Source organism: Empidonax traillii, unplaced genomic scaffold, assembly GCF_003031625.1.
Source record: "Empidonax traillii isolate 1590-97213 ecotype Southwest subspecies unplaced genomic scaffold, ASM303162v1 scaffold1105:size522451, whole genome shotgun sequence".
Lineage (NCBI taxonomy): Eukaryota > Metazoa > Chordata > Aves > Passeriformes > Tyrannidae > Empidonax > Empidonax traillii.
The window spans coordinates 90,750-115,007 of NW_020956298.1; the positions used below are offsets into that span (position 1 = coordinate 90,750).

At 41.4% G+C, this 24,258-nt stretch overlaps 1 protein-coding gene across 1 annotated transcript in view; it reads right to left on the reverse strand.

The window, feature by feature from the left end:
* Positions 1-588: 588 nt before the first annotated feature.
* The window catches only part of LOC114068655 (ovostatin-like), a 31,731-nt gene continuing 8,061 nt past the window's right edge, over positions 589-24,258 (reverse strand). The window contains exons 10-35 of the mRNA XM_027904953.1: positions 24,134-24,243; positions 23,118-23,276; positions 22,199-22,423; positions 21,920-21,977; positions 20,742-20,887; positions 20,188-20,331; positions 19,378-19,548; positions 18,636-18,756; positions 17,191-17,278; positions 16,246-16,474; positions 15,603-15,729; positions 14,241-14,362; positions 13,615-13,666; positions 13,209-13,292; positions 12,059-12,235; positions 11,505-11,586; positions 10,501-10,657; positions 9,961-10,035; positions 8,794-8,959; positions 7,974-8,194; positions 6,687-6,902; positions 6,422-6,546; positions 6,140-6,230; positions 5,674-5,745; positions 1,640-1,742; positions 589-757 (exon numbers count right to left, since the gene is read on the reverse strand). Of these exons, the coding sequence (XP_027760754.1) occupies positions 705-757; positions 1,640-1,742; positions 5,674-5,745; positions 6,140-6,230; positions 6,422-6,546; positions 6,687-6,902; positions 7,974-8,194; positions 8,794-8,959; positions 9,961-10,035; positions 10,501-10,657; positions 11,505-11,586; positions 12,059-12,235; positions 13,209-13,292; positions 13,615-13,666; positions 14,241-14,362; positions 15,603-15,729; positions 16,246-16,474; positions 17,191-17,278; positions 18,636-18,756; positions 19,378-19,548; positions 20,188-20,331; positions 20,742-20,887; positions 21,920-21,977; positions 22,199-22,423; positions 23,118-23,276; positions 24,134-24,243 (3,374 nt within the window). The 3' untranslated portion in view covers positions 589-704. The remainder of the gene's footprint in view (positions 758-1,639; positions 1,743-5,673; positions 5,746-6,139; positions 6,231-6,421; positions 6,547-6,686; positions 6,903-7,973; positions 8,195-8,793; positions 8,960-9,960; positions 10,036-10,500; positions 10,658-11,504; positions 11,587-12,058; positions 12,236-13,208; positions 13,293-13,614; positions 13,667-14,240; positions 14,363-15,602; positions 15,730-16,245; positions 16,475-17,190; positions 17,279-18,635; positions 18,757-19,377; positions 19,549-20,187; positions 20,332-20,741; positions 20,888-21,919; positions 21,978-22,198; positions 22,424-23,117; positions 23,277-24,133; positions 24,244-24,258) is intronic.

Below are 24,258 nucleotides of genomic sequence, written 5' to 3' on the forward strand. Positions count from 1 at the left end.
AGGTATGAACGTTTTAGCTTCTGAAATACCTTACATCACTCATTTCTAGATGGAACAAGGAGTGGAGACTGGAACAAACAGCATTGCCAAACAGAATATTTTATTACAGAGAGCAGTAAAATATGAGATGGTAATCAGAAGAAAACATTTCTTTCTAAACAAAAACTGCATAAAGGTTGTCGTCCTTTGACTAGAATTCTGACATCTGTAAATTATTCAATTCAATTGCTGAAAAAGGTGAAGATCAAAGTAATTTCTTGAGGATTTTCCTTTTGGATAATGTAAAGACCAAAACAAAATCTACAGAAGCAGCAACAGCTGATTATTCTCTGAGACTGGATTTTCTTAAGAGGAATCTATGGCTAAGACCACACATTTCAGGTGTTTACCTTAACACAAAGATCCCACTGCAATATATTATGAGTTTCAAAGAATATGGATGGTCAGGTTAACAATTGCACAGTATCTCCTTTGTTAGGAAAAACATTTTATCTGCAGTTTCTAATCCACACCGACCCCAAGTTCTTTTTCAAGTGTGGGCCAGAATGGGTCATTCTGATCTACTGCAATATAGGATTTGCTTTATTATTCTACTGCTTTTCATTGCACTCCCAGAAGCAACGAAATATCTTATCCAGTTCTCCCTCTATAAATGCTTGCCTGATACCTTCTGAATCATTATGTCTTCTGGCACATATCTGATTTCAGTTGGAAGGCAGGGAGCAGGGTGTGTTGTATTCTGAAAGGGCATATTCATCTGGAAAGAAGAAAGGAAGAAGACATTTGCATGAGAGTGAGAAATCATTCTAACACTACTCTATGTGCACCTGTGATTAACACATTATGAACCAGAAAACATGATAAATTTTGTGGTAGTCTTCCAGTTGCCAAGGCACCCAGTTGCAGGAGTGCGTAGTCAGAGACCAGTGCCCTCCTCTGACCATGTTTGTCAGGGCACATCATTGCTATGACCATGCCAGATGTGGATCAGGTGGCAGAAAATGCACTCCAGAGTCAATTCTCTGACTGCTGCTCCTGCTAATCTGCTAGGATGCAGTACTCAGAGGTTGTACAAAGCTTGAGAAAAGCCTGAGGGAACCTGAGCCACAGCTTTGATAATGTAAATTCTGCAACTGGGTAATGTCTAATACAACCATACTTCCTTGAGATCAGTTCAAGAAAGGTGGTCAGGCACTTAATTTTCTATTTTTAGTTACTTAAACTACTTTTTAGTTCAGGGGAACTGTCATTCCTACTTAAGCATTTAAATTCCACTGAGGAAGATCTTTTTGATTGCAGCCTACTATGGCAATGTTAAGCAAAAAAAATTAGATGATCCAGATCAGAGAAGGCAGCAACACTGCTGCTTTTTAGTTATTGATTTTAAGCATCAGATTCAAACTGTGCAACCACACTTCTTTTTGTTTATGGTTTATAAGAAAGCAACTCCTGATGTATCACTTTCTAATCTGCTTTATGGTGAAAGGAAGCAAGAAATGAAAACACAGGAGGGGTAAACTGTCTGTGCTCTGCAAACCCTTTGCAGTTTAGCAATCAAAAAGCAGCAGAATTGCTAAGTGGGTCTTCATTTGTCTCTGGTTTCAAAGGCCTTTTACTGACACCTACAGAGGTCACCTACCTGTTTCGTAGTAATCATACATATGTACAGGCACTGGTTTGATATCTGAGACAGGCAGGCTTTGCTCCACACTGAATGAGAAGCTGATTTCCTCCTGGGAAACCTGAAAACGGCAAGACAAGAAAATGCATCAAAACTTGTCTTTTCATAACCATCCCTGAGGCTGAGGTTGAACAGATGCATTTCTTTATCAGATTGTGTGACAAAATGTGTCATTCTGCAGTTCTCTCCAGTTTGTAAACTTGATGTCAAATCAGGTAATTATTTAAAAGCTGTTACTAAATATGTTTTGTTGCTGCTAAAATTGTGTGCTCTTTTCTTTCTTTCTCTTCATATTTCCATTGAAAATTATCTCAACCATTCCCTGTACCTGTGCTTTCAGCACATCAGCATTCATCCTGTAATTGAAAGTTCCTGTTCGTTTCTTTCCTTGCCTTTCCCAGCTAAAATCACCTTCAGTACCCCTAAGAATCTTCTCCGTACTTTTTTTTCTCTCTTTAATAACTTTGAACTCAATCTCTCCATTCTCCCAGTGGTTCTGTTCCTCATTCCACACTCTTACAGCCAAATGTCCCAAACTTTCCTCCTTGTTCCTCTTTCTCTGCTTCTCAAGCTTTCTCTTGCATGCTTGGGATGGTGACACTGTTCTCTTCTCCATTTGTCTGTGATTTTGTCTTGCTGACCTTTTCAAAGGAATGGAGCAATGGACAGGGATTCTGGATAACTTTATCCATCACTGGTGCCCTTCTGGGTAAATTTTTCACATCTCAACATCTCAGCTTCTCTGTGAATACAGAATACTAACTACAGTCTTCCTTATCAGATCCTTGGAGACCAACCAATAAAAATTGCCATTTGAGAGGTCTATATGATTACTATTTCTTTTTGCTTCACCTCTCTTTCCTTTCTTGCATTTTAAGATCCCTTCTGATTTGAAGTTTATTTTTCTCTCATTCCCTTTATTAGTGTCATTGATGCAGCAGGACTATTATTTTCTCTACAAGCATTTCTTTACAAGGAGGGCTACAAGCTTTTCAGAGGAGATAGGCTGTGAAGGACAGGCAGGCATGTTGCCCTCTGTATTAAGGAATGGATGGACTGTGAAGAGCTGCCTCTGAGAAATAGCCACAAACAGGTTGAGAGGTTGTGGATAAAAATCAAGGATGAGACCAACAAAGGACACTTGGCTGTTGGGGTCTACCACAGGCAACCTGACCAGGAGGAGCCTGTTGACAAGGCCAGGAAGCATCACCATCAGCCCCAGGAAGCATCATGCTCACAAGCTCTCATCCTAGTGGGGGATTTCAGCTGCAGGGACATCTGCTGGAAAAGCAACACAGCTGACTGTAGGCAATCCAGGAGACTCCTGCAGTACCTTGGGGAAAAATTCTGATCCAAGTATTGCACAAACCAACAAGAGGAGAAGCATTACTGGACCTGGTGCTCACCTGTGCAGATGAGCTCATTAGGGAGGTTAAGCGGGGAGAAAGCCTGGGCTGTGATGGTTCTCAGGGTGAGTTTATTATCTCAAGGAACATGGGCCTGGTGAGGAGCAAAGCCCAGACCCTGAGCTTTGAAAAAGCAAATCTCCAGCTCATTAAGAGGTCAGTGAATGGGATCCCCTGGAAACTGTTCTTAGGGATAGAGTTTTAGACCAGTGCTGGCAACTCTTCAAGGCCACTTTTTATAGAGTCCATGTGTAGGAAATCAGACAAGGCAGAGCCAGACTTTGGCATGGCTGAGCAAGGATTTGCTCTTGACACTGAGGAGTAAGAAGGAAATGCACAGACAGTGGAAGCAGGGACAGGTGACCTAGGGAGAGTACAGAGATTTGTTTTGGATGTCTATGGGATCAGGAAAGCCAAATCACAGATGGATCAATTGGCAAGGGATGCAAAGAATAACAAGAAGAGTTTCTAAAAGTACATGGCTAAGAAAAGAAAGGCCAAGGAGAGTGTACCACCCCTATAAAAGAGAAGGGAGAACTGGTAGCGACTGGTATGGAGAAGGCTGAGGTGCTCAATGAGTACTTCACCTCAGCCTTCACTGGCAGTCAGGCTTCCCATGTCTCTCGAGTCCTTGAAGCTGCAGGAGGGGTTGAGGAAGCAAAGTTCCTCCAACAGTAAGTGAAGAGCAGGTTTGAGACCATTTGATGAAGATGGTTAGGCACAAGTTTATGGGACTGGATGACATGGTTCTCAGGGTCCTGAGAACTGGCTGATGTTGTTGCCAAGGCACTCTTCATCATTTGAATGTTCGACAAGGGAAGACTGACCGATGTCATCTACCTAGATTTCTGTGAGGCCTTAAAATGGTGGCACATCACATCTTTGACTTCAAATTGGAGAGACATGGATTTGAAGGCTACACTGTTTGGAGGATAAGGAATTGGCTGGATGGACGCAGATAGAGAGTTGTGGTCAAAGGCTCTGTGTCCTGATGGAGGCTGGTGATGAATGGTGTCCCTCAGGGCTCTGTCTTGGGACCGCTGCTTTTGAATATCTTCAATCAATGGCATAGGCAGTGAGACTGAGTGCACCCTCAGCAAGTTCACAGATGACACAACAGAAGGACAAGACATACACAGGGACCAAGATGAACCTGAAAAGTGGGCCCATGAGAACCTCATGAAGTTCAACAGTTCCAAGTGCAAGGTGCTGCACCTGGATCGGGGCAGTCCCAGACATGAGCACAGACTGGGAGAAGAACTCACTGACAGCAGCTCTGTGGAGAAAAACGTAGGTGATTTGGTAGACAAAAAGCTGGAAATGAGCCAATAGTGTGTGCTCACATTCCAGAAAGCCAAATGTATCCTGGGCTGCATCACAAGAGGAGTGGCCAGCAGGTCAAGGGAGATGATTTTCCCTCTCTAATCTGCTCTTGTGAGACCCCACCTGGAGTACCGCATCCAGTTCTGAGGTCGTCAGTACAGGAAGGACATGGGCCTTTTAAAGAATGTATAGAGGAGGGCCATGAAGACTATAAGAGGGTTGGAGCATCCTTTAGGCTGAGAGAGTTGGGATTGTTCAGACAAGAAAGCTCCAGGAAGACCTCAGTGCAGTCTTTCAGTACTTAAAGGGAGCCTATAAAAAAGAGACAGAGTGACTTTTTGCATAGGCAATTAGTTATTTGGGGGAGTGGTTTCAAACTAAAAGAGGGTAGATTTAGATGTTAGGAAGAAATTCTTAACTGTAAGGATGGTGACATACTGGAACAGGCTGCCCAGAGAAGTTGTGGATGCCCCATCCCTGGAAGTGTTCAAAGCCAGGCGCCGTCAGCAACCTGGTTTAGTGGGGGGCATCTCTGCCCATGGTTGGGGGCAGGTTGGAATTAGATGATCTTTAAGGTCCCTTCCAACTCAAGCCTATGATTCTTTTCATACAGAAACCTCCCTAAAAGGGAGGGAGATGATACTAACTCCCTGTGAAACACTCCCAGATGAGCTGATGAGAAGCATCACATAAGAAGCTGAGGAATATTATGTAGACAATATGGGAATATTATGTAGACAATATGAGGAACATTATGTAGACAATATGTATGCAATATGGAATGCAACTTAGCTACATTTGTGAAATGCTATTCAATCATACAACATGCTTCACAGAAAGGTAATAAATGCATATCTCTTCACTGTAGACTACAATAATGAGTATGTATATATGTGTGTGTGTATATGTATATATGGATACACTACCGTCCAAGCTCACTTGGCCCCGGCAGATGAACCTCAGGATTAAAGGGTGGGCTCAGTTCCGCGCACACTGTGTCTCACCTAAAAAATCCAATGCGCAGGCTGGAAGGTGGAAAGACCTTCCCCGGTTCTTCGTTCGCGAAGAGACTGGCCATTAATATGGATACACTACTCTCTCTCTCTCTCTATATATATATATGATATTGGACTGAGTGAAGTACCTTTACATCTTTAAGGCAAATGTATTGGTAATCTGCTATTAATAAGATTTTTCTTCTATCTGTGAGTCTGTTTTAAACTTCCAGTTTAATAAAACTGAAAGGAAACCTCCCAAACTTACCTTCTGAAGATAGAAGAGTATGTGGTTGTTCTTGATGTCTACACGATCCACAACAGCATTCTCATCCTGAAGCTTTAAATAAGGCAAAAGACAGCAATGTTAATGCAGAGGTTTGCCAAGGAGTTTTACAGATACCATAACAAAATGCATTTAAAGCGGCTGCCGCTCTCCTTTTATGCCACCCCGCCATCTAGTCGCCAAAAAGAGAAATGCAAGTTGAGTGTTTTCATAACCTGATGTGTGCAAGCCAGTCACAGTGATAAACAGTTTTATTAGTCAGCTTGATGCTTATGACTTTTATCATTAACTAAAGAATGCTTTAATTTCAACAAAAATTTACAATTAATTTCTGTAGCCCAGGGACTTTTCAGTATTCCCATGGGGCTCCAATTTGCTAATCAGAGACTAATTTTATCAACTTCCTATGTTTTCCAGGTTTATAATTTACACTGGTCTCATTTCTTACCTTTTTCAGGGAAGATTCTACAGGAACAAAACCTGAGAGCATCTTCACATCAATAATAGCCATATTGGAGACTTTACGCTTTCCTGTGTAACTAAAATGAGAAAAGTTCTGTTAGTCTGGTCTGCAAACGGAAAGGAAACCAATGAATGACATTTTCAGTTTCCAAGAATCCCGATTTTCTTCCTATAGCTGCACAGCAGCAAACTGCCCGTATTTAAATCCTTTCTTGCATGCTTTACAAAACTGTGAATGCAAGAGGGTAGATCAATGAAAGGAAGTTACCTGGCAAAGAGGACAAGGTCAAACTTGGGTGGATAGTTGCTTGTGCAAGATACATTTGCTGTCTTTATGGAGAGAGAAAATCCTGCAACTTTATTTGGCAAATGGATGTTGTATCTCAGGGTTGTCTAAAAGAGATAGAAAGTGTGAGATGGTCACAGACTTAAAGGGTTTTGTGTCTTTGGCATGACATATGCAGAGGAAAAAATTATGGAGAACCCCCTGCTTATATCTCAGAGAAGTGGTGCTGAGTTTCCAGCTTGCTTACCTGCAGATAAACACAGCCAGTGCCATTCACTTCCACACTGTAATTCCCTGGAATAGTGGGCAAGGACGCCTGCTGCAGTAAGAAGCGGTTCTTATCATTCACCTGGAAAATCCTACTGGGGGACTCCATGGAGTGGACTTTGACTGTGTTAAGATTTGTTTTTGAGAAGGTGAGGTATCCGTACTGGGCTAAAGCTTGGAGAGCAACAACAGTGTCCTGAAAAGAGAACGATCCCTAATTAGATACCTAAATGTAAGATGAGATTAGCGCAGCTCCTATTTCCTTGATACTTTGTCAGGGCTCATAAGTGGAGAGGAGCTTGGCAAAGAGCTCAGGAGACAAGATACAAGTTCCTTGTAGAACTTGTACTGGTGGACAAAAAGCTAAGCCTAAGCCAGCAGTGTGCTCTGGTAACGAAGGCACATTTCAGAAGAGCTTTGCCAGCAGGTCAAGGGAGCCAATCCTGCCTGTCTACTCAGCTTTAGTGAGGCACATCTGGAGCGCTGTGTCCAGTTCTCAGCTCCTCAGTAAAGGGAGACATGGAGCTCCTGGAGCAGGTCCACAGAGGGGTGACAAAGATGATTAAAGGAATAAAGCATCTCTTATAGGGAAAGGCTGAAGGAGCTGCGCTTGTTCAGCCTCAAAAAGAGATGAATGAGAGGGGAGCTCATCAATGTCTATAAATATCTGCAGGGAAGATTTTGTCAAGAAGATGCAGTCAGGCTCTTCTCAGTGGTGCCAAGCAATAGGACAAGAGGCAATGGGCAGAAAGCAATGCACAGGAAGTTCCACCTGAACACAAGGAAGAACTTCTTTACTGTGCAGGTGACCATGCACTGGAACAGATTGCCCAGAGAGGTTGTTAAGTCTCCCATACGGGAGATATTGAAGAACCATCTGGATGCAGTCATGTGCAATGTGCTCTACGATAGTCCTGCTTGAGCAGTGAGGTTGCACCAGATGACCCACTTTGTTCCTTTCCAATCTGACCTATTCTGTGATTCTGTGGCAACAGATTTCAATTACCCCAGAAAACCTGGTATAATGCTGTGTCAACAGTGACTGCTGTCTACTGCTAACTTGGAACTCAGGTAAATTGTCATTGCCTAAAACTAAACTATGCATGAAACTGCCTACAAAGAGCATGATGTGTCCTGGCAAGGTAACCTATGCAAGCACTAATTATCAAGTATTATTCAAATCAACATGCAGTCAAGAAGAATTGTTTTACTACTGAGATTCTGGACTGCTCCCAGAAGCTTTCTTTTTACCACACCCAGTTGTTACCTGGCTGGAGGAAAAACCACCATATGGGTTCTGTTGCTTGACAAGCCAGTACACAATGCGGGAAATGTAGGACAAGTCTTCTGGAGCAAATTTGGTTCTGTTGAGCAAAGCCAGGAGCACATAGCTGGTAATTTCAATCTCAGCAGAAGGGGCACGGGAAAGGAAGTCAGGGAAATTTTCTGCTGGTGGCTTATTTTCTCTCTGCCAATGAACTGAACCACCTGAAAATAGAAAAGTGGGGTGTAAAAAGAATGGAAAAATTACTTGCTGTTTTACTCATTGCAGTATCATTGCAGGAAATAGATATACAATTCTGTCTCTCTCTATTCAGGAAATTTCTTAAGCTATTGGTGTTCTGAACGGGGTAAGTTTTACTTCCAGGATGGAAAAGAAAACAGAAAAGGATGGAAAGGGAATTAATAAAAGGAGGCTATATAAGTCAGAGAGAGATTGAAGTGAAGGCAGGGCAGCCACAGACGGAAGCACATAACATAGTCAAGGGAACTGGGCTTGTTCAGCATATAGAAGAGGAACCTAATCAGGAAATTAGGTACAATCTTCCAGTACCTTGGACTGAGACTTGCAGGGGACGCTCTCTCCACCTAAATTATTTTATAATTCTAGGAAGATCAGGCCACAGCTCAAACTTTTGTGAAGCCAAAACACACAGAAAAACTCAGAGATGAATTCAGTAGCATGGCAGGCATGAAAGGGGAAGGGAGCAGCAAGCATGAGAAAACTGTGCATCAGAATAGCTTGCATCACACAACAGGCCATTCCATCAGCTGTATTGCTTGTATCATGGCCATACTGCCCTTACCATCTCTGACAGCTCTCGTGTCCAGCTTCTCCAGGAAGAACTGGCGTCTTTTCTCTGTGCCAGCTAAGCCATAAGCATAGGCAAAGAGGGCCTGGTTATACAGGTTGTGGACCCCATTGCTAAATGCAGTCTCCAAACAGTTCATGCCGCTCCGAACGACAGGATGCTGATAACGCAAAACACAGTAGGCTTGTCAGGTACTTGGATTTGTGTCTCTGCTTCTCTTTAAATACTTCCATCACTGCTTAAGATGCAATCACTGACATTTCATGCTAGAAATACACGATTCATGGCACATTTAAGGGCCTAAAGTGTGTATCAGACCTTTCAGCCTTACAGACTGTCTCTGCAAGAGCTACTTCATCTCAGACATTACCAGCACACTACTTGCCATGTCTTGTCTATGCAGCTTCACTTAAACATATGGCACCAGGGTCTTATAAAGATACTGGAAACTAAATGAATGTTGCTGAAGAACTATTCGATTCTGCACAATGTTTTCATTCTGGTCTCAGGTACTTAAATGATGTCCCATACAGTAGTAACTGAGAAATGTGCAAAAAATCAGCACATCTAGAACATATTTGTCAGCTTGGGAACAGTTCTCCTCTTCCCCATTATAAAAGAACAAAGTCAGGGTGACAAGAAAATGCAGGCAGTATACTACACAGAGTGGAACTTGGATGCCATTCCCCTATGTCTAGTATTCCAACGAGCAACTCGTCATTTCCTTCCTCCAACAATTCCATAGGGAAATGGAAACACAGCTTGGAGCTAAATGTACTGAGTGATTTTGTAGAACTGAAGGTTTGAATAGCCTGAAGTTTGGACTGGGCAAATTCAGAGAAAATTCCAAAGTGGACTCTGGATGGGGTGGGCAAATTCAGTCTGGATTTTGCACTTTCTTAGCCTACTATTACATAAAACAACTGGATTCCGCAGAGGTTTTTTAAATTAATCCAAAGGCACTGGATACATAACTGATTTGTAATACTCATCAAATATTTATGGCTACTTCAGGCTTCTGGACACTACTGTCTACAGGCTGCTACTGTCCTACAATCATTATTTGAGTTCCACATTGTTAAATAATACAGTTGCGAGGACTTGGACTTGTGCACTCTTTGACAAATGCCTGACTGTACCAACACAGCCCCAAATACCTACCGTAGCAGAGTGGCCAGCCTCCAGCAATGCTGCCACCACGTAGGCTGTGAGTGAGTATTCAACCTCTTCTCCACCCTGATGAAAAACAAGCAAAGAATTGGTTAGTACAAATATCCTAGAAAGAAACAACATAATTAATTCACAGCTCATATATATCAGTTAGATTTGAGATCAGAAGTAGTTTCTGTCTCCCTGTGTGCACAGGAACAAGAATGATAAAGTTCACTTAATATAAAGCTAAAATTATTTAAAGCATTTTCTTGACTTTTGCATATCACATATCATGTGATAAAGCACATAATCACCTGTGGCTGAGCACATAACACAGTAATGGAAAATAAAGCCTGAGACTTATAACTCAGAAAGTTCTAATTGTTTTTACCTCATCATCAATTGCAGACATAAGAATCATGCTCTGCTTGTATATGAGGAGAACAGTACTAGGAAGAGTAAGGGTGTGGTGACAAGCTTGTGTCTGTCAGAAATTGTCCAAATCAATCCTAGCAGCAGGACTGGAAGTTTGGGACTATACTCAGTTACCTTCAAAGCATTGTTGAAATGCGAACCAGCATTTTCAAAGCAGCCATCTGACTTCTGCTTGCTTGCCAGCCAGATCAAAGTTTGAGACTGGACATTGTCATCAATGTAGATGTAGCGTTTGGCTTGTGCAAATGACTTATACACAAAGGCAGTGAGCCTGCAGGTGGTCCAGAAACAGAAAGTAGGTATGGTATGAACAAGACCAAGAAAACTTACCAGTGCGTAGGATGTGCATAGAAAATGACATAAAATGAACTTCATAATGTTTGAGGTTAAAGAAGCAAGTGTTTTCCAAGTTTTAAATAAATAACATAGATAAAATCCCCGATATTAAAACCAGACCTGATATTTCTCCTGAAAAAAAACATGTGCTGAAATAATTTTTCAGAGCAGGAGTAAAGTATAGACACAGTTCGATGATGTTAGTCATTTCTAAGCTTAATTAATAGAATTATGAAACAAACTAGGTCAGAAGTTCAAATTTCTGTCAGGTTGCTCAGTCTTTTGTCCGATCATGTGAAAGTATCTAGGAATAGAGATACCCACATCTTCTCTGGACATTTGTCTCAGTGCTGCAGCCTTCTCCTGGGCAAGATTTTTTTTTACTTCTACCCAGTTAGAGTTGTTTTTGTTGCCGTTTGAGTAAGGACATACTCTTGACTTTACTCTGTGTACCCCTGGCAAGAGTCTGACTGTGTTTTCCACAGTCCCTATCTAGGTAGCAGAAAGCTTTACCTAGGTTTCCCACTAGCTTTCTCTTCTACATGCTGAACAAACTCAGATCCTTTAGTTTCCCCTTGAACATTATGTACTCCAGCTCCCAGTCATCATACCATCCTTTTGTTGCACTCTTTCCAGTCTATTAATCTCTCCTTTACTAGGGGATTCAAATTAATTGAGTTATATCCATTTAGACTATTAAAAATAAGAATCATTGAATACATTGGTCATTTTTCAAAGCCTAAAGATCCTGTGATTGGGAAATAGAAGGTATCATCACTTACCATACACTCCCTTCCCTATCTCGTCTCCCAAAGGAGCTGTAGGATCCATCCCAGTGTTTGTATGACAGCTGTTTTTGGTAACCTGAAAACATAACAAAGAAGACATTTTCTAATCACAGGAAAGGACTAGCTCTGCTGTTTTCTCAACTGGAGCAGTAAGACTTTTGGATTTAATATCAAGTAATGTATGTCTGGTGAATATAGCCAATCACTGTGAATTCTATCTGCTTTTACTCCTGGAAGAATGACACGTTGCTTTGGGGTGCTTCCACTGCCTGCTCCTATACCATAAACTAGTGCTAGAATTCAGAGATCAGTGCTCACTATGTAGAGCTTAAAAGCTCAGTGCACACAATCACAATATTAGATCACTCAGAATATTCTGAGTTGGAAGGGACCCACAAGGGTCACTAAGTCCAGCTCCTGGCCCTGCACAGGACTGCCCCAAGAATCACACCTGAGTCTGTTGTCCAAACGCTTCTTAAATTCTGTCAGGCTTGATGCTATGCCCACTTCCCTGGGGAATAAGATGGAAGAATCTGAGAACCTCTCACCTGTGGATAAATATCCAGTAGCCCTGACTCTAATCTCTTCAGTCAGCTGCTCAGTCTTATTCAGATAATCCAGGGCATAGATGTTGGGTGTGAACAAGGCCATGTTCTGTTCTCCGCAGCCATAAGGCATATGGAGAAGGTTATCTAAGTTCCTCAAGGCTGTACCCAAAATGTCTCCTGAAGAATGAAAGATATAAGAAGTCAGCTCAGTTCAAACTTGCTTTTATTACATATCATTATACACTGGTTTATATTATTATGAATCCAAGAGCAGTGACCAATATAGAGTAAACACAGTAAACAAATACACACCGTAGAAAAAAAGCATTATAATACCCCTTTTTTTATTTCTTATCTGAATGCTGGACACCTGGAAGAAACTGAGAATTTGAGAGAAAAAGAATAAGCATGAATACTGGCTGGCATGGCTTCTGAAAAACAGCTATGAATACTTAAAAGGGTTAGATTTCCCTGCCCTTTACAACCTGTTTCCTATTTTTCATGTACATGTGAGAATGCTGTGTGGGTAAGATGCTGATGGGCTACAGAGGCTGTATTGCACAGTATCAGCACATCTCACACAGACACAGGTATGAAAAACAATTGTATTTAGAAAACAATCTGAGTTCAGAGCCTCAGAAAAAAATCATGGAAGAGAACTCTTAAGTCTTAATTATGACTTTGAGATAAGTAGAGCTGATTGGGACCTGAAACTTTTATGTTATGGGAGCTTATTGACTTACAAATGTTTTTCATTATGCAAAATCATAAATTTGAAATTATGCAGTCAGCAAAGTTCTGAAGCCTTCTTTCCAAGAAATCAAGATTTTTTTTTTTCAAAGAAGTCTGCCTTATGTTATTTTTCAACTGAATTAGCTGTTTTACTATACAGAACAGGATATGCTAATGCAGTATAATCTGAAATGCAATAGAAGTTAAAATAATTGACTATTTTGTCTTCCCTTGATATGAGAGAATTTTGAGCAACTTTTGCCTCTCACTGCCATTTTGCAAAGAAGAAAACTTATACTCTGAAATCAAGATTAATTACTTCCTCAACTTTACATTAAGCTTGCCTGTGTATACATGATAGCACTTGGTGCAGCACAGGAAGAGTGTCATTTGCTTTTATTCTTAGTACTGAACTTACCAATGACAGAAAAATAAGCTCTGGCTGATCCCTGCACTAGGTTTCTTGGCAAGCTCAGAGACACTGGTTCAGAAATCTTCATGCCTGATGAGAAAGGGTAACAAAAAGAATTGTTAAAGCCATGTTTTTTTTCCAGAAGTCTTTACTTTCTAAGCATAACTGCAGTGACTGTTAGAATCTGCAGTCTGGGTAAAGAAAATGTCACAGAGATCTGCTCGAAGAGTAAAAGGCATCTCTGAAAACCCTGAAGTTTAGGCTAGCACCATGACTCTGAAAACCTCTTTCATCTCCCAGAAGGGTCTCTGGTTTTGTGAGACAAGATCTACAAGACAGTGAAGTAGTTCCACTGACTCCCTGGAATGAATGAATGAATGAATGAATGAATGAATGAATGAATTTGCCTTACCTTTTGCACAGACGAGGGAGCTCTGAGTCAACTCCTTTTTAACACCTTCAGGCTGTTTGATTGCAGGGAAGTGGTCAGGAAGAGGAAGGAAAGTATAGAAAATTACCATGAAATCGTGACAATTCAGTGGTGTGAATCAGTATGTGAATGTGACTATGCAAACAGTGCACAGCTTGTACCCAATCCTACCCTATCTCCTCTACACTATCTGTTGGTCTATGACATTCTCTCTTATCCAACATCCTGTCCAGGGCCCCTCCCTTCTTAAAATGCAGTCTTTTTTGTCTTCCCTCCAACCCCCTCCCTAGTTGGCAAGTCACAGTCTAAAGGCACTTAAAAGTGAGGTATGGAATCTCCTCCCTTCTGGCAACATCTCTACTGACATCCATGGGTTGTCAGGGTATGTGTGCTTGTGTTCCCAAGAAGAAGACAGTGAAAGGAGGACAGTGGATGACACCACTGTGATTTTTCACTCTCATTTTCATAGGGAGAAGCCTACTGGACACAGCTCCATCTGCATCAGATGCCTTGCCTCCTCACACTAGCTGACTGCTTCTAGCCCACAGCCATAGATAGGAATTGCAATTTCCAAGAGGCAGAAAGCACATGCAGATTTCCTACCATACCTCAACAAGTAGGGTTTGAATCAAGGTGTCCCTGTAAATTGTTTCCTCCTGTGGAAATGTGCTGTTTCCAGTACTTCTGATATTCAGTTTGGCCTCAGCCGTAATCACGAATTTCACCTCACCTGGAAAGCCACCCACCAGCCCAAGAAAAGGAAGTTATTATCTTCAACGCCTACAATTACCCCTAGCTTTCACTGCCTTTTCTAGGCTGATGAACTGCTGAGAAATGTATTTTCTTTAAAGACAGCTCAGTAGAAACAAACTGCATGCAGGCTCCACATCTGTTCACTAGTGGTAAGGAGAGGTTGCCTGGGCCCTAGCGTGAGGAACAAAATAGGGGTGATCCTGGCAAAAAAACCTGACAGTACTCACTAGCAGTTTCTACCTCTTCTTAGGCTTTTTCTGAGCTTTTTCTGGCCAAGAGCAGTGTTGCAATAATTTGGCTACAGCTCTGTTATGCTTTAGTTATGCCTCTCTCCTTCAGATGGAATTTATTAACAGAGGGACAACACTGAGGAGCAGCCTCAGTGCTGCAGCAGCACTGAGGACCAACCCTGAAGTTGCAGAGTTGCTCTCTCACCCCTGCTATCATTGCATACTGGAAATCCAAAGGAGCTCTTTACTTGCAGCAAAAGGTGTTATTATCAGAGTTACCACGGTGAGACAGCCCCCCTTTTTTTTTTTTTCAGCTCTGCTGTATTATTATGCATATCCAGTGTTCATCTCACTGTAACTTTGCAACTTTCTCAGTGAGTTTGAAATAATTCAGTCATACAGGGTTTTAGAAATAATCTTTTAAAGAAAAGGTCCATCTGTGGTTCATTTTGAGATAATCTTTCTTATTTAGAAGTTCATTTATATTTCAACTTTTGGAGCACTTACGTATGCAAGTCACTGTAACTGCTTTTTAAAAAAAGGCAATGTTGACTGTAGGGCAGTGTAAATTAACACAGCTGCAGAACTGGATAAGAACAAAAAAAGCTTCGTCCGTTGAGAATCCAGCCCAAAATTATTAGCAAATTTTATTCTTACTGAATATGTTTGGTTAGATACAAAACCGTAAGGTGAAAGATCATATGCACATGAAAAACTGACAGTGTTTCATACATCTGGCAAGTGAAGAGTTCATCCTAAAATGGGCAGGAAATGGACTAACTAAAAATCAGAAGAGAAAAAATAACACAATTCACTGCTCATTCAGTGCATCTAAGAGAGCTTTAGTAGAAGTCCAGTTCTAAATTTCCAGAGGAACTAATGGAGTTGTCCAGTAACTCCTGCTTGTGGATTATTGATGCTGCTTTAAAGGGTGGAAGTAGAAAGATCAAACAGGGACATGTCAAGGTGATGAAAAGACAATCTTACCAAGTTTGTGGGGGCTAACAGCCCAAATATAGGTTTTTCTTTCATTGGCACACACCCTTGCTGTGTTACCCTCTGGTGAAAGGATTTCTGCCTTGTAATCACTTGACTTCACCAGTACGGCACTGATCTGAGAGAAAGAAAGAAGAAGCAAGACTACAAATTAAATGGACTGCCCTAAAGTTTGGCTGCAGAGCAAGGGAGACTTGTTGAAGAAGCTATTTGTCATCTGCATCTGTGGGATTGTACCAGAACAGAGGGATGAGACATTTCTCAGAGGAAGTGGCAGACCCATCTCTTTCCTGTCCACTGCCAGTGTCTGGTTTTGACAGAATTACAATAAGATGTCCGTGCTCATCAGCTGAGTTGACTGTTGCATAACTCAGTATTTATTGTGTTTTGCAAGCACATGTCCATACCCTCTGCTCAAGTTCCTCCTTCAAGAGCAAAAAGAATAGCTAAGTTATGTAGGGATAAAGAGCAAGTTCCCATTATCCATGAACCAGCCACAGAGGGAATGGACTAGGGAGAGGAAATAGTGGAAGTTAAACACTTGCATCTGCATTTCCGGTGTATTATGCAGAGGAATTCTGGGATCTCTGGGAAACAGGCCAGCGTATGGAAAGTAAAAAGGAACTTGATATACCTGGACACACTTGTTGAGGTAGTTGAAGACATTGGCTATTAAATTGAATTTTTCCCCTCGAATGACAGAATATGGCAAGGTGAGATCCACAAAAAATGGTTGGAATGCTGTCAGTGAAACAGGTGAGGTGATGCCAAACCCAGCATCATCATGCACACAGAAAGCGCTGGCTTCCCATTCTGTGATGCTGTCAGGAATGGTGTAAATGGTGTTGACCTCTCCTCTGGAACTGAAGAGAAAAAAAAAGAACAGGATGGCCAATGATCTTTGGAATTTTTCAAGACAAATTATATAATGGGCTCTCTGCTGGAGTTAGTGTTTCTGTTTTCATCTCACTTTCTGCAAGATACTTCTCCATATTATTTAAAAAAATTCTGATTTTTGAAGTACAGATCAAGATGCTGGTGAACTACATGTTAAAAAGCACTCAAATACTCAACTTTTTAAATTTAGAAATACAATTTGTTGAAAAACCAGAGTGCCGAAACACATACATTAAAGCAAATAAATTCAGATTAATGTTTTAGAACAGTGCCTGTAGGCATAGTTAGGATAGAGATATTCTCATTTCAGATGCTGTGATTGACTGAAAGAAAAACAAAATAACCTGAGTTTTCTGCTGCTGAATTAGTAATTGGTTGAAAAATAACAAGTTTCGCTCCTGCTCTCTCCTTAACAATATTTTTCTGTTACTCTTAGCCCTTATTTTTCCCCAACAGAAAGATGGGGCAGGGAGCACAGAATATTTGTCATTCATAGTTCAAGTAGGTTTGTCACTTTGTACAAGGCTGGGAGTGCAGTGGTCACTGATCAACATGAGAAAAGTAGACTCACATCTACAAAGCAAACATATGCTCCATGGTTTCTTCCCAGAATCCATTTTAGCTGCGTGAATCAACTGAAAAATTCACATAGGAAGAAAGCAGCGAAGATGAACATACTCACTCAGTGTGAACCAGATCCCAAATCCAGGTCTCAGGGAAGAATTTCCGAACAATGCTAACACCACCCCCACCAAGAATCCTTGACTCATCTTGAAGCGGGGCTATGGTAAAAGTACAATATTAGAGAGGTCAGGACAGAAGAATCTAAACTTCGGTCAGACATACTTAACACCATAAAAATGAACACTAAGTATTCTGTTTGAGCTTTTTTCCATTCTTTTCCCCACAAAAAAGGAAAATTCTAACAGATCAAGGGTATGGGAGAAAACAATTTCTTATCTATTCTCTTTTCCTACGGGAAAAAAAATAGAAAAATTAGCTATTTCACAAGACATTTCACTTCATTTCATACTGAAAGGTCTCGCCATCCAGTTACAAAGGCGTGCTCCCCATCCTCTACCAGTAGCTCTCTGATTTGCAAATGGGCAACAGTAGCCAACGTTGTCATCAAAGCTTATAATGCTTTACAAACCTTCCTGAAAACTTAATAATTTTTACCCCATTCAGTAGTTAAAACTGCAGCTGACTATCAAGTACATTAGAAAAGTACTTTTGTTCTTATAATCACACTACAGGTCTGATTTTAGGAACAAAGATCCTCTCTCCAGTTTTCCATAGGCTCACTTGTGATGCCTGAAAACTAATTTAGCATGGAGGTACCTCAGATTTCATAGATGTGTCATGGAAATAACAATACTTTCTCATTCTGGTGGACCTACAATCGCAGAACCACAGAATCACTGAAGGAAATCTAGGTTGAGAGCAATCTCTGTAGTTCTCTAGTCCAATCTTCTTGAAGTAGAACTAGCTTTAAAGTCAGATCAGGTTGCTTAAGGGCTTTTTCCAGCTCAGTTTTAAAGACTAGCAGTGATGGAGACTCCAGAACCTCCTGGAGAACCCCTTCCAGTGTACCACAACACTCATGAGGAAGAAATTTTTCCTAGTGTTGAATAAAACTTTCCCTTGTGGCAACTACTTTGCTACTTTTGCTCTTTTGCTGAGCAATCTGACTCGAAGAAAGATAATCATAATTCTTGCTGACCTATAAAGGCTTTGGAGACTATGTGCTAAGTGGGCTAAGTGCTGTGTGAAGTCCTGACATTGGGAATTGCCATTATGTTTCTGAATCGACATTTTGTTTTAAATACATAATTGAATTATGAATTGAGGTTCTGAGCTGAAAAACCCTGGAAAACTAACATCAGTTTATGAAAGAAGCAGCATCCCAGTACTCCCTGTCTTTTCTACATGCACTGTGTACCTAAGTGAGAGAGAATTGACTCTACTGCAAGGACTGTCAGAAAGAGATTACTGGATGCAAACTGAGATACAAAGACCTATTCCCCCCCAAAAAAACCCCAGCATACTGGCTGTTATTTTACACAGGCAACAGTTTTGAAGACCAGGTAGGCTGAGTGTGAAGATACAGAATTAACCTTCTTTTACCTGAGGCCTTGACATTGACGTGGTCACCATAAAGGTGAGGGTAATCTTCCACATCTACTTCTTCATTGCACAGAACTGGCTTCCGTAGCACAGAGTTGGTGAAGACTTTCAGACCCATATCCTGAATGTGAAAGAATCTATCAAGTCACTCAGGGCATGCACTAGCCACCAGTGCATGTCATTGGTTTCCTTACCTCATCTCTCTCCTCCCACATCCCATCCCATCCTCTCCCATTCTTTCAGCCCTGAGTGTCATAACTCGACTTCTCCAACCTTCTGTGTATTTTTTATGGAGCAGTGTCACCTTGAGTTCTATAAAGAGCAGTAATGATTGGTCTGATGTCAGCCTTATGTCCTAGGCCATGGGACCAGTGGGAAGTGGAATCAAGCATAGCAGAACCAAGTGGCTTGGATCATGGACACAAATCTTTACAAGGAGTGCCTGAAGTTGTGAGCCAAGGCCATGGTCCTGCTTAGGAAATGTCTAGTAAAACGCATCTACTAAGATGCATAGGCAGGATCTCAGTGAATGTATCTAAGTAATGATTTTCAGTCCTCTCTAGTAAATGATATGGATAAGAAAGCAGAAACTGTGTGATTGGAGACTTAGGCAGTTTCAGGTATCAGCTGCCTTCTCTTAGCAGTTAGAATCTGAGAAAGTTGAATGCTAATTAGTTGAATGCTAATGTACGTGAATTCTTCTGGAACACCTCCCACTTAAAGAGACACAGAGACCACATACCTTGAAAACGCTGTAGACATCGCCATCACGACTGACATTCACAGGTTCAAAGTACAAGCCATCAAAAAAGATGGTTTTGGTTGGAGTACACTCCTCTGGCTTGACATCTTCAAGGTTGAGCCCATTGTAGTAATAGCCATATAAATCCTGCACACTAAGTTGGTAGTATACCTAGGAGGTGAGAATGAGGAGTGTAAACACAAGGAAGGTCTCAGGTGGGTGCAAAATCACATATATTCTAAGCCTGTGGTGGTCCCTGAGTAATCCTGTTGAATTAGGTGTGCTTGCCTACTAATGCCTACCTAGAGAGGAAAAAGCAATTTGGCTGGTGACACACAAGAAGGACTGGACTGTACTCTCCTCCTTCTGAATTGGAATGGTTTTGTGGAGTGATCTTGAGCAAAAAGCATGGAGATACACTCTTGAGTTAAGCCAAGAGGAGACTGGAGTTTTACAGGATACCGGGTGGCATCTACGGCTTTTGTTCTCAGCCCAAGGCCTATTTGAGCCATAAAAATTCAATTTTGACATAGTCACTCCACAGCAAGGAAATATGCTGTCAAGGATTTACATAAGCCATATTCTTGGGATATGTGTTACACTGTCATGCTTTCCAAAATCAGCGTTCTGCTATCAATTTCTGTCTTCGACATGTACAACTGCATTAGACTTTTCTTTAATTGCAGATGTTTCATTTTCAAAGGAAAAATAAAAATACGGTCAGCAGCAGAGAGGTCACAGGTGGGAACTCTGGATGTTATTCCGGGTGTTCCTAGCTCAAAAGAACACAGGACTGTGTATGTAGCTTACACTTTCAGCAGATAACGCTTGCCCAGGCTGATGAAGGATGCTTTGAATTGCTTGCAGGGCACAATAGGAGTTGGCAGCAGCTTCAAGGTGAAGTCCGACTTTAAAGCTTGGGAGACCCTGCTTCTCAGAGAACTTGAGCTGGACCTGGAAATTAATAAATCCAAGACAACCACATGGTAAGTAGGAGAATCAGACTGGCATATAGATCTAAATCTCACCTTTCAGCAGCACACATTCTATTCCCTGTGGGGCAAAGCTCCTACCACTAGATGGCCCTTCTGAATCCCTGTTTGTAAAAATTCACTACCTCTATAATCCCCTAGCCACCTCCCTCTCCCCACTGTTTTATCTGAGTCTGACCATATGTGTCAATTCCAGGGACAGCTTCTCATGATTCCAGCCCCATCTGCACCTTTTCCATTCCTAAAGGCCATCCCTTGTGCAGGGCTCTTCATGAAGTAATTTCCGAACTGTTCTCTCAGCAAAGAGGCAGCTTATATGTGTATATATACATATATATATACACCCTTTAATAAGAAAGCAAAGGTTTTCACCTTGTTTTTGAAGCATACATCACTGTGTATCCAAGAGCTGTCAGCCACTACCTCTCCATGGGGATGCACCGTATAGAGCAGCAGTCTGGCACTGGGGGCAAGTTTCTCAGTGACAGCCAGCGTGATGGAGAATGTACCTCTGGAAACTGTGGAAGGAACATGGACCAGAGGAAGACAAGCCAGCAAAAGAGATTATGCAAACTTCAGCTTTGGTGGAAGGACCACATATTTCTTCATAACCTACTAGCACCTATAAAACCCAGGGAAATTAGATATTGGAAGATTCATCTCTCAGTGGCTGAGGAACAGCTCCCATCAGCAAGACAACAGACACAGGGGATTCTGAGAGCAAGGTGCTTTGCAGAGAGAGGTCTGCACTGAGAAGAGGTTGAACATGGAAACCTGTGCATGGTTGTTATGACAAGAGCACAATATTGTCCTTCAGTCTCAAACCTGGAACTTCCAACACCAGAGAAAATATACCGGTCTCCTGAGTTAAAGGGCAGTTCTCTTAACACTAAGAAATATGAAGTTCTTATCTACATGGATGAAAACTACTTATGCATGGAAGGGAAATTGAACTTAAGACCAAAGATGGTAAATATGAAACAAGTCCTATATGATGAGTGAGGCTTACTTAAGCCACCTACTGAAGACTGGAAATAAGACAGGTTCTGTAAGAAAATGTATTTTAAACAATGAAAGAATAAAGGTCGGGATTACTGTCATTTGTGGGTATTTGGAGACTTCTGAAAATGCAATTAAATTTCAAGAGTTAACTGTTAAATATCCCTGTCAAACGGGACATCTATTATTTCAAACTTTTAAAAGTTTTATTATTTTAATTGGTAAAGACTAGGATGTCACAGAATAACTCTGAAACCATAAGTACTCCTTGCCAAGAAATAAAGCAGATGGATGTTACATTCCATGTGTTTGATCACAACAAAATTTTCATCTTTCAATGAACAAGATAAATTTGATTATGATATAGGGGATTAGATAGATGCTGCAGCAAAAGCAAATGATACTGCGTGTGGTAAGAGGTTATGGATTTAGGAACTAGTAGCCAATTTATCTACAGTTCTCTGCTTTCATCACTTCTTACAAAACTTATTATGTTCTGGTGCTCAGAATGATGCTCTGAAGTACGAGTAGTTATATGGTCTAGGACTTACCACCAGAAATGCTGACTTGCTTCTGGCCACTGAGAGTAATTTTTCCTTTTGTCATCACCTGGGCATAAAAAAAAAAAATCTTATGAAACTGGATCAAAAGCACCTTCTCCTTGCCACAATGAAATCACTGATTTTGAGTAGTGTTTCGGAGAAGCCTCAGAGGCCTTGAGATCGAGACATGATCTCTAACCACTGTCCAGTTGGGAGATTTCTGCCTTATATGGTGATCAAGAGAAGGTGAAAGAAAACAGATGTTTTGGAAGTCACATTAGCACTCACTACATAGTAGAAGTTTGTGTGCGTGGCATTGCCGTAGCCCTCTCTGTTCAGGACGTAGTGAATGTTGATTGTTCTCTGCTGGCCACAGCTGAGCTTCTCTGGCACTGGCTCAATTCTCAAAAAGCTGTTGGTTCGTGAGTAGAAACGCCGGACCAAGAACGAGGCTTGGGGCTCACTATAACTCCTCCAGAAAAAGTCTGCACAGTCATCTGGTGCCTGTCTGACCTGTGAAATAGAAGAATCGTACATGGAAAATCAACAGTGTGGAAAATAAAAAAATGCGAGGCAGGTGAGAGGCAAAGGCACCTTTCCTCTAAAATACTCTGTTGGGAAGTTGATTCTGTGAGGCTGTTTAAGCCAAGACCGAGAGCTGGAATGAAAAATTTGTGCCTCACCAGTGTAGAGCAGCCTATTGCAGTAGGGAGGTTATTTCAGATTCTTTCAGGCTTGGGACCAGTTGCATGAACTGCTAGGATTTACTCTGAATTAGAATGGCACCGTTCTCAAACAATCCACTTTTTCTCAGCTCTTTCCATCATACCGGAGCAAAGGCACGACAAGATGAGAAGACGATGTGATGGCAACAGGCATGAGTTTCTGCCAGCAGAAATGCAGGGAAGCAGGCAGCAGCAGTAAAAAGATGGATGGGGAAGGTAGTGAAGTCTCTGAGGAAGGTTCTCTAGCTCAGAGAATGAAGAGAAGGGAGATGAATGCAGAAAGAGCTTCTGGTGGGAGGGAAAAGCGGGAAGGTGCTGAAGATCACTATAACCCAAAACCACGGCTGGGGTACAGACAGTCTCTTCTCAGACACTAGTATTTCTGGTGTTTTCTCACATTCATTTCACACAGATTGCTTCTAATCCCTCTCTCCAACAAAGTATTTTCTTTATGAATTAGACTGTAGCCTGTATTTACTTACTGCCAGCTTAAAACTGCGATCAAAGAAGTTGGACGTGTCGATGGAAAAAGCAGCAGTGCCATTTTTATTAGTGGTATAATTGGCTAGATATTCTTCATTGAGCTCCAGTAGGACAGTCTTGTTGGCAATAGGCTCACCCTTCATATTTGTCACAGTGATCTGAACAAAACAAAAATACCCAAAGGATTCAGAAAAAAATCCAAACCTAACAACAACAGCCAAGAAATACTCTGCTTACTAGAGGATGCTTACTTAAGCACTGAGGACAATTGCAGGTAGTAGAAATCAAGAGTGAAATGTATTGAAGAGGCAAACACGCCTCAGTATTTTGAGGGAGCAGTTCTGTGACAGGCAAAGGCAGGAAATTCCCATCAGTGCAGAACAAAATAATGCCACAGAGGGAGGAGGGATATTCTTCAGAGAACATTGATTAACAAACATAAAACAACCAGATGACTTCATGGCCACAGGTAACCTGTGGAGCACAACAGCATCTTTCAGCTCCTATGCATCTGTGCATACACACTGTCTCCATTGCATGTCCAGATGGTGCTGTACAGGTCATCTTCCTTTTTGTGCCTGGGTTTATCCTTCATGTGTAGGTCACTAAGAAGTCAGAATGCGCTCCAATATCTCTACTGCTTTAAGTAAACATCCCTGGGATTGTGTGATACAACACACAATTTACAAAGGTAAATTCTACCTTCAGTTTAAGCACAGCTATTGTAGAAGCATTTTCTTAAAGACTCCTCTTCCCCACTCATATGATCTTTTACTTAATTGCCTTTTAGGCATCCTTTGACTATGGTAGAAGACCCTAACACTCCAGGTACGATATAATTTTATTTTTTTTCTCTAGGAGTATTTAATGTAACAAGGGAACTATGCAGTCCGTGTTACCAGCATTATCATGGGAAGCTGACAGCACAGAGTTAGGGGACAACATGGGGCACATGCAGATCATCATGCTGGTTCTCCGGGGGTTTTGGTCTAAATGTATCCTCTTAGGCACTCACCTCACCATAGTATGGAATTCCCCTCTTGTAATAGGAATCCATATTCTTGAAGAGCACTACGTCATTTTCATTATTGACTGCAACATAGTCATGGCTCTTCATCTGGATACCTGTGAGGCACACCC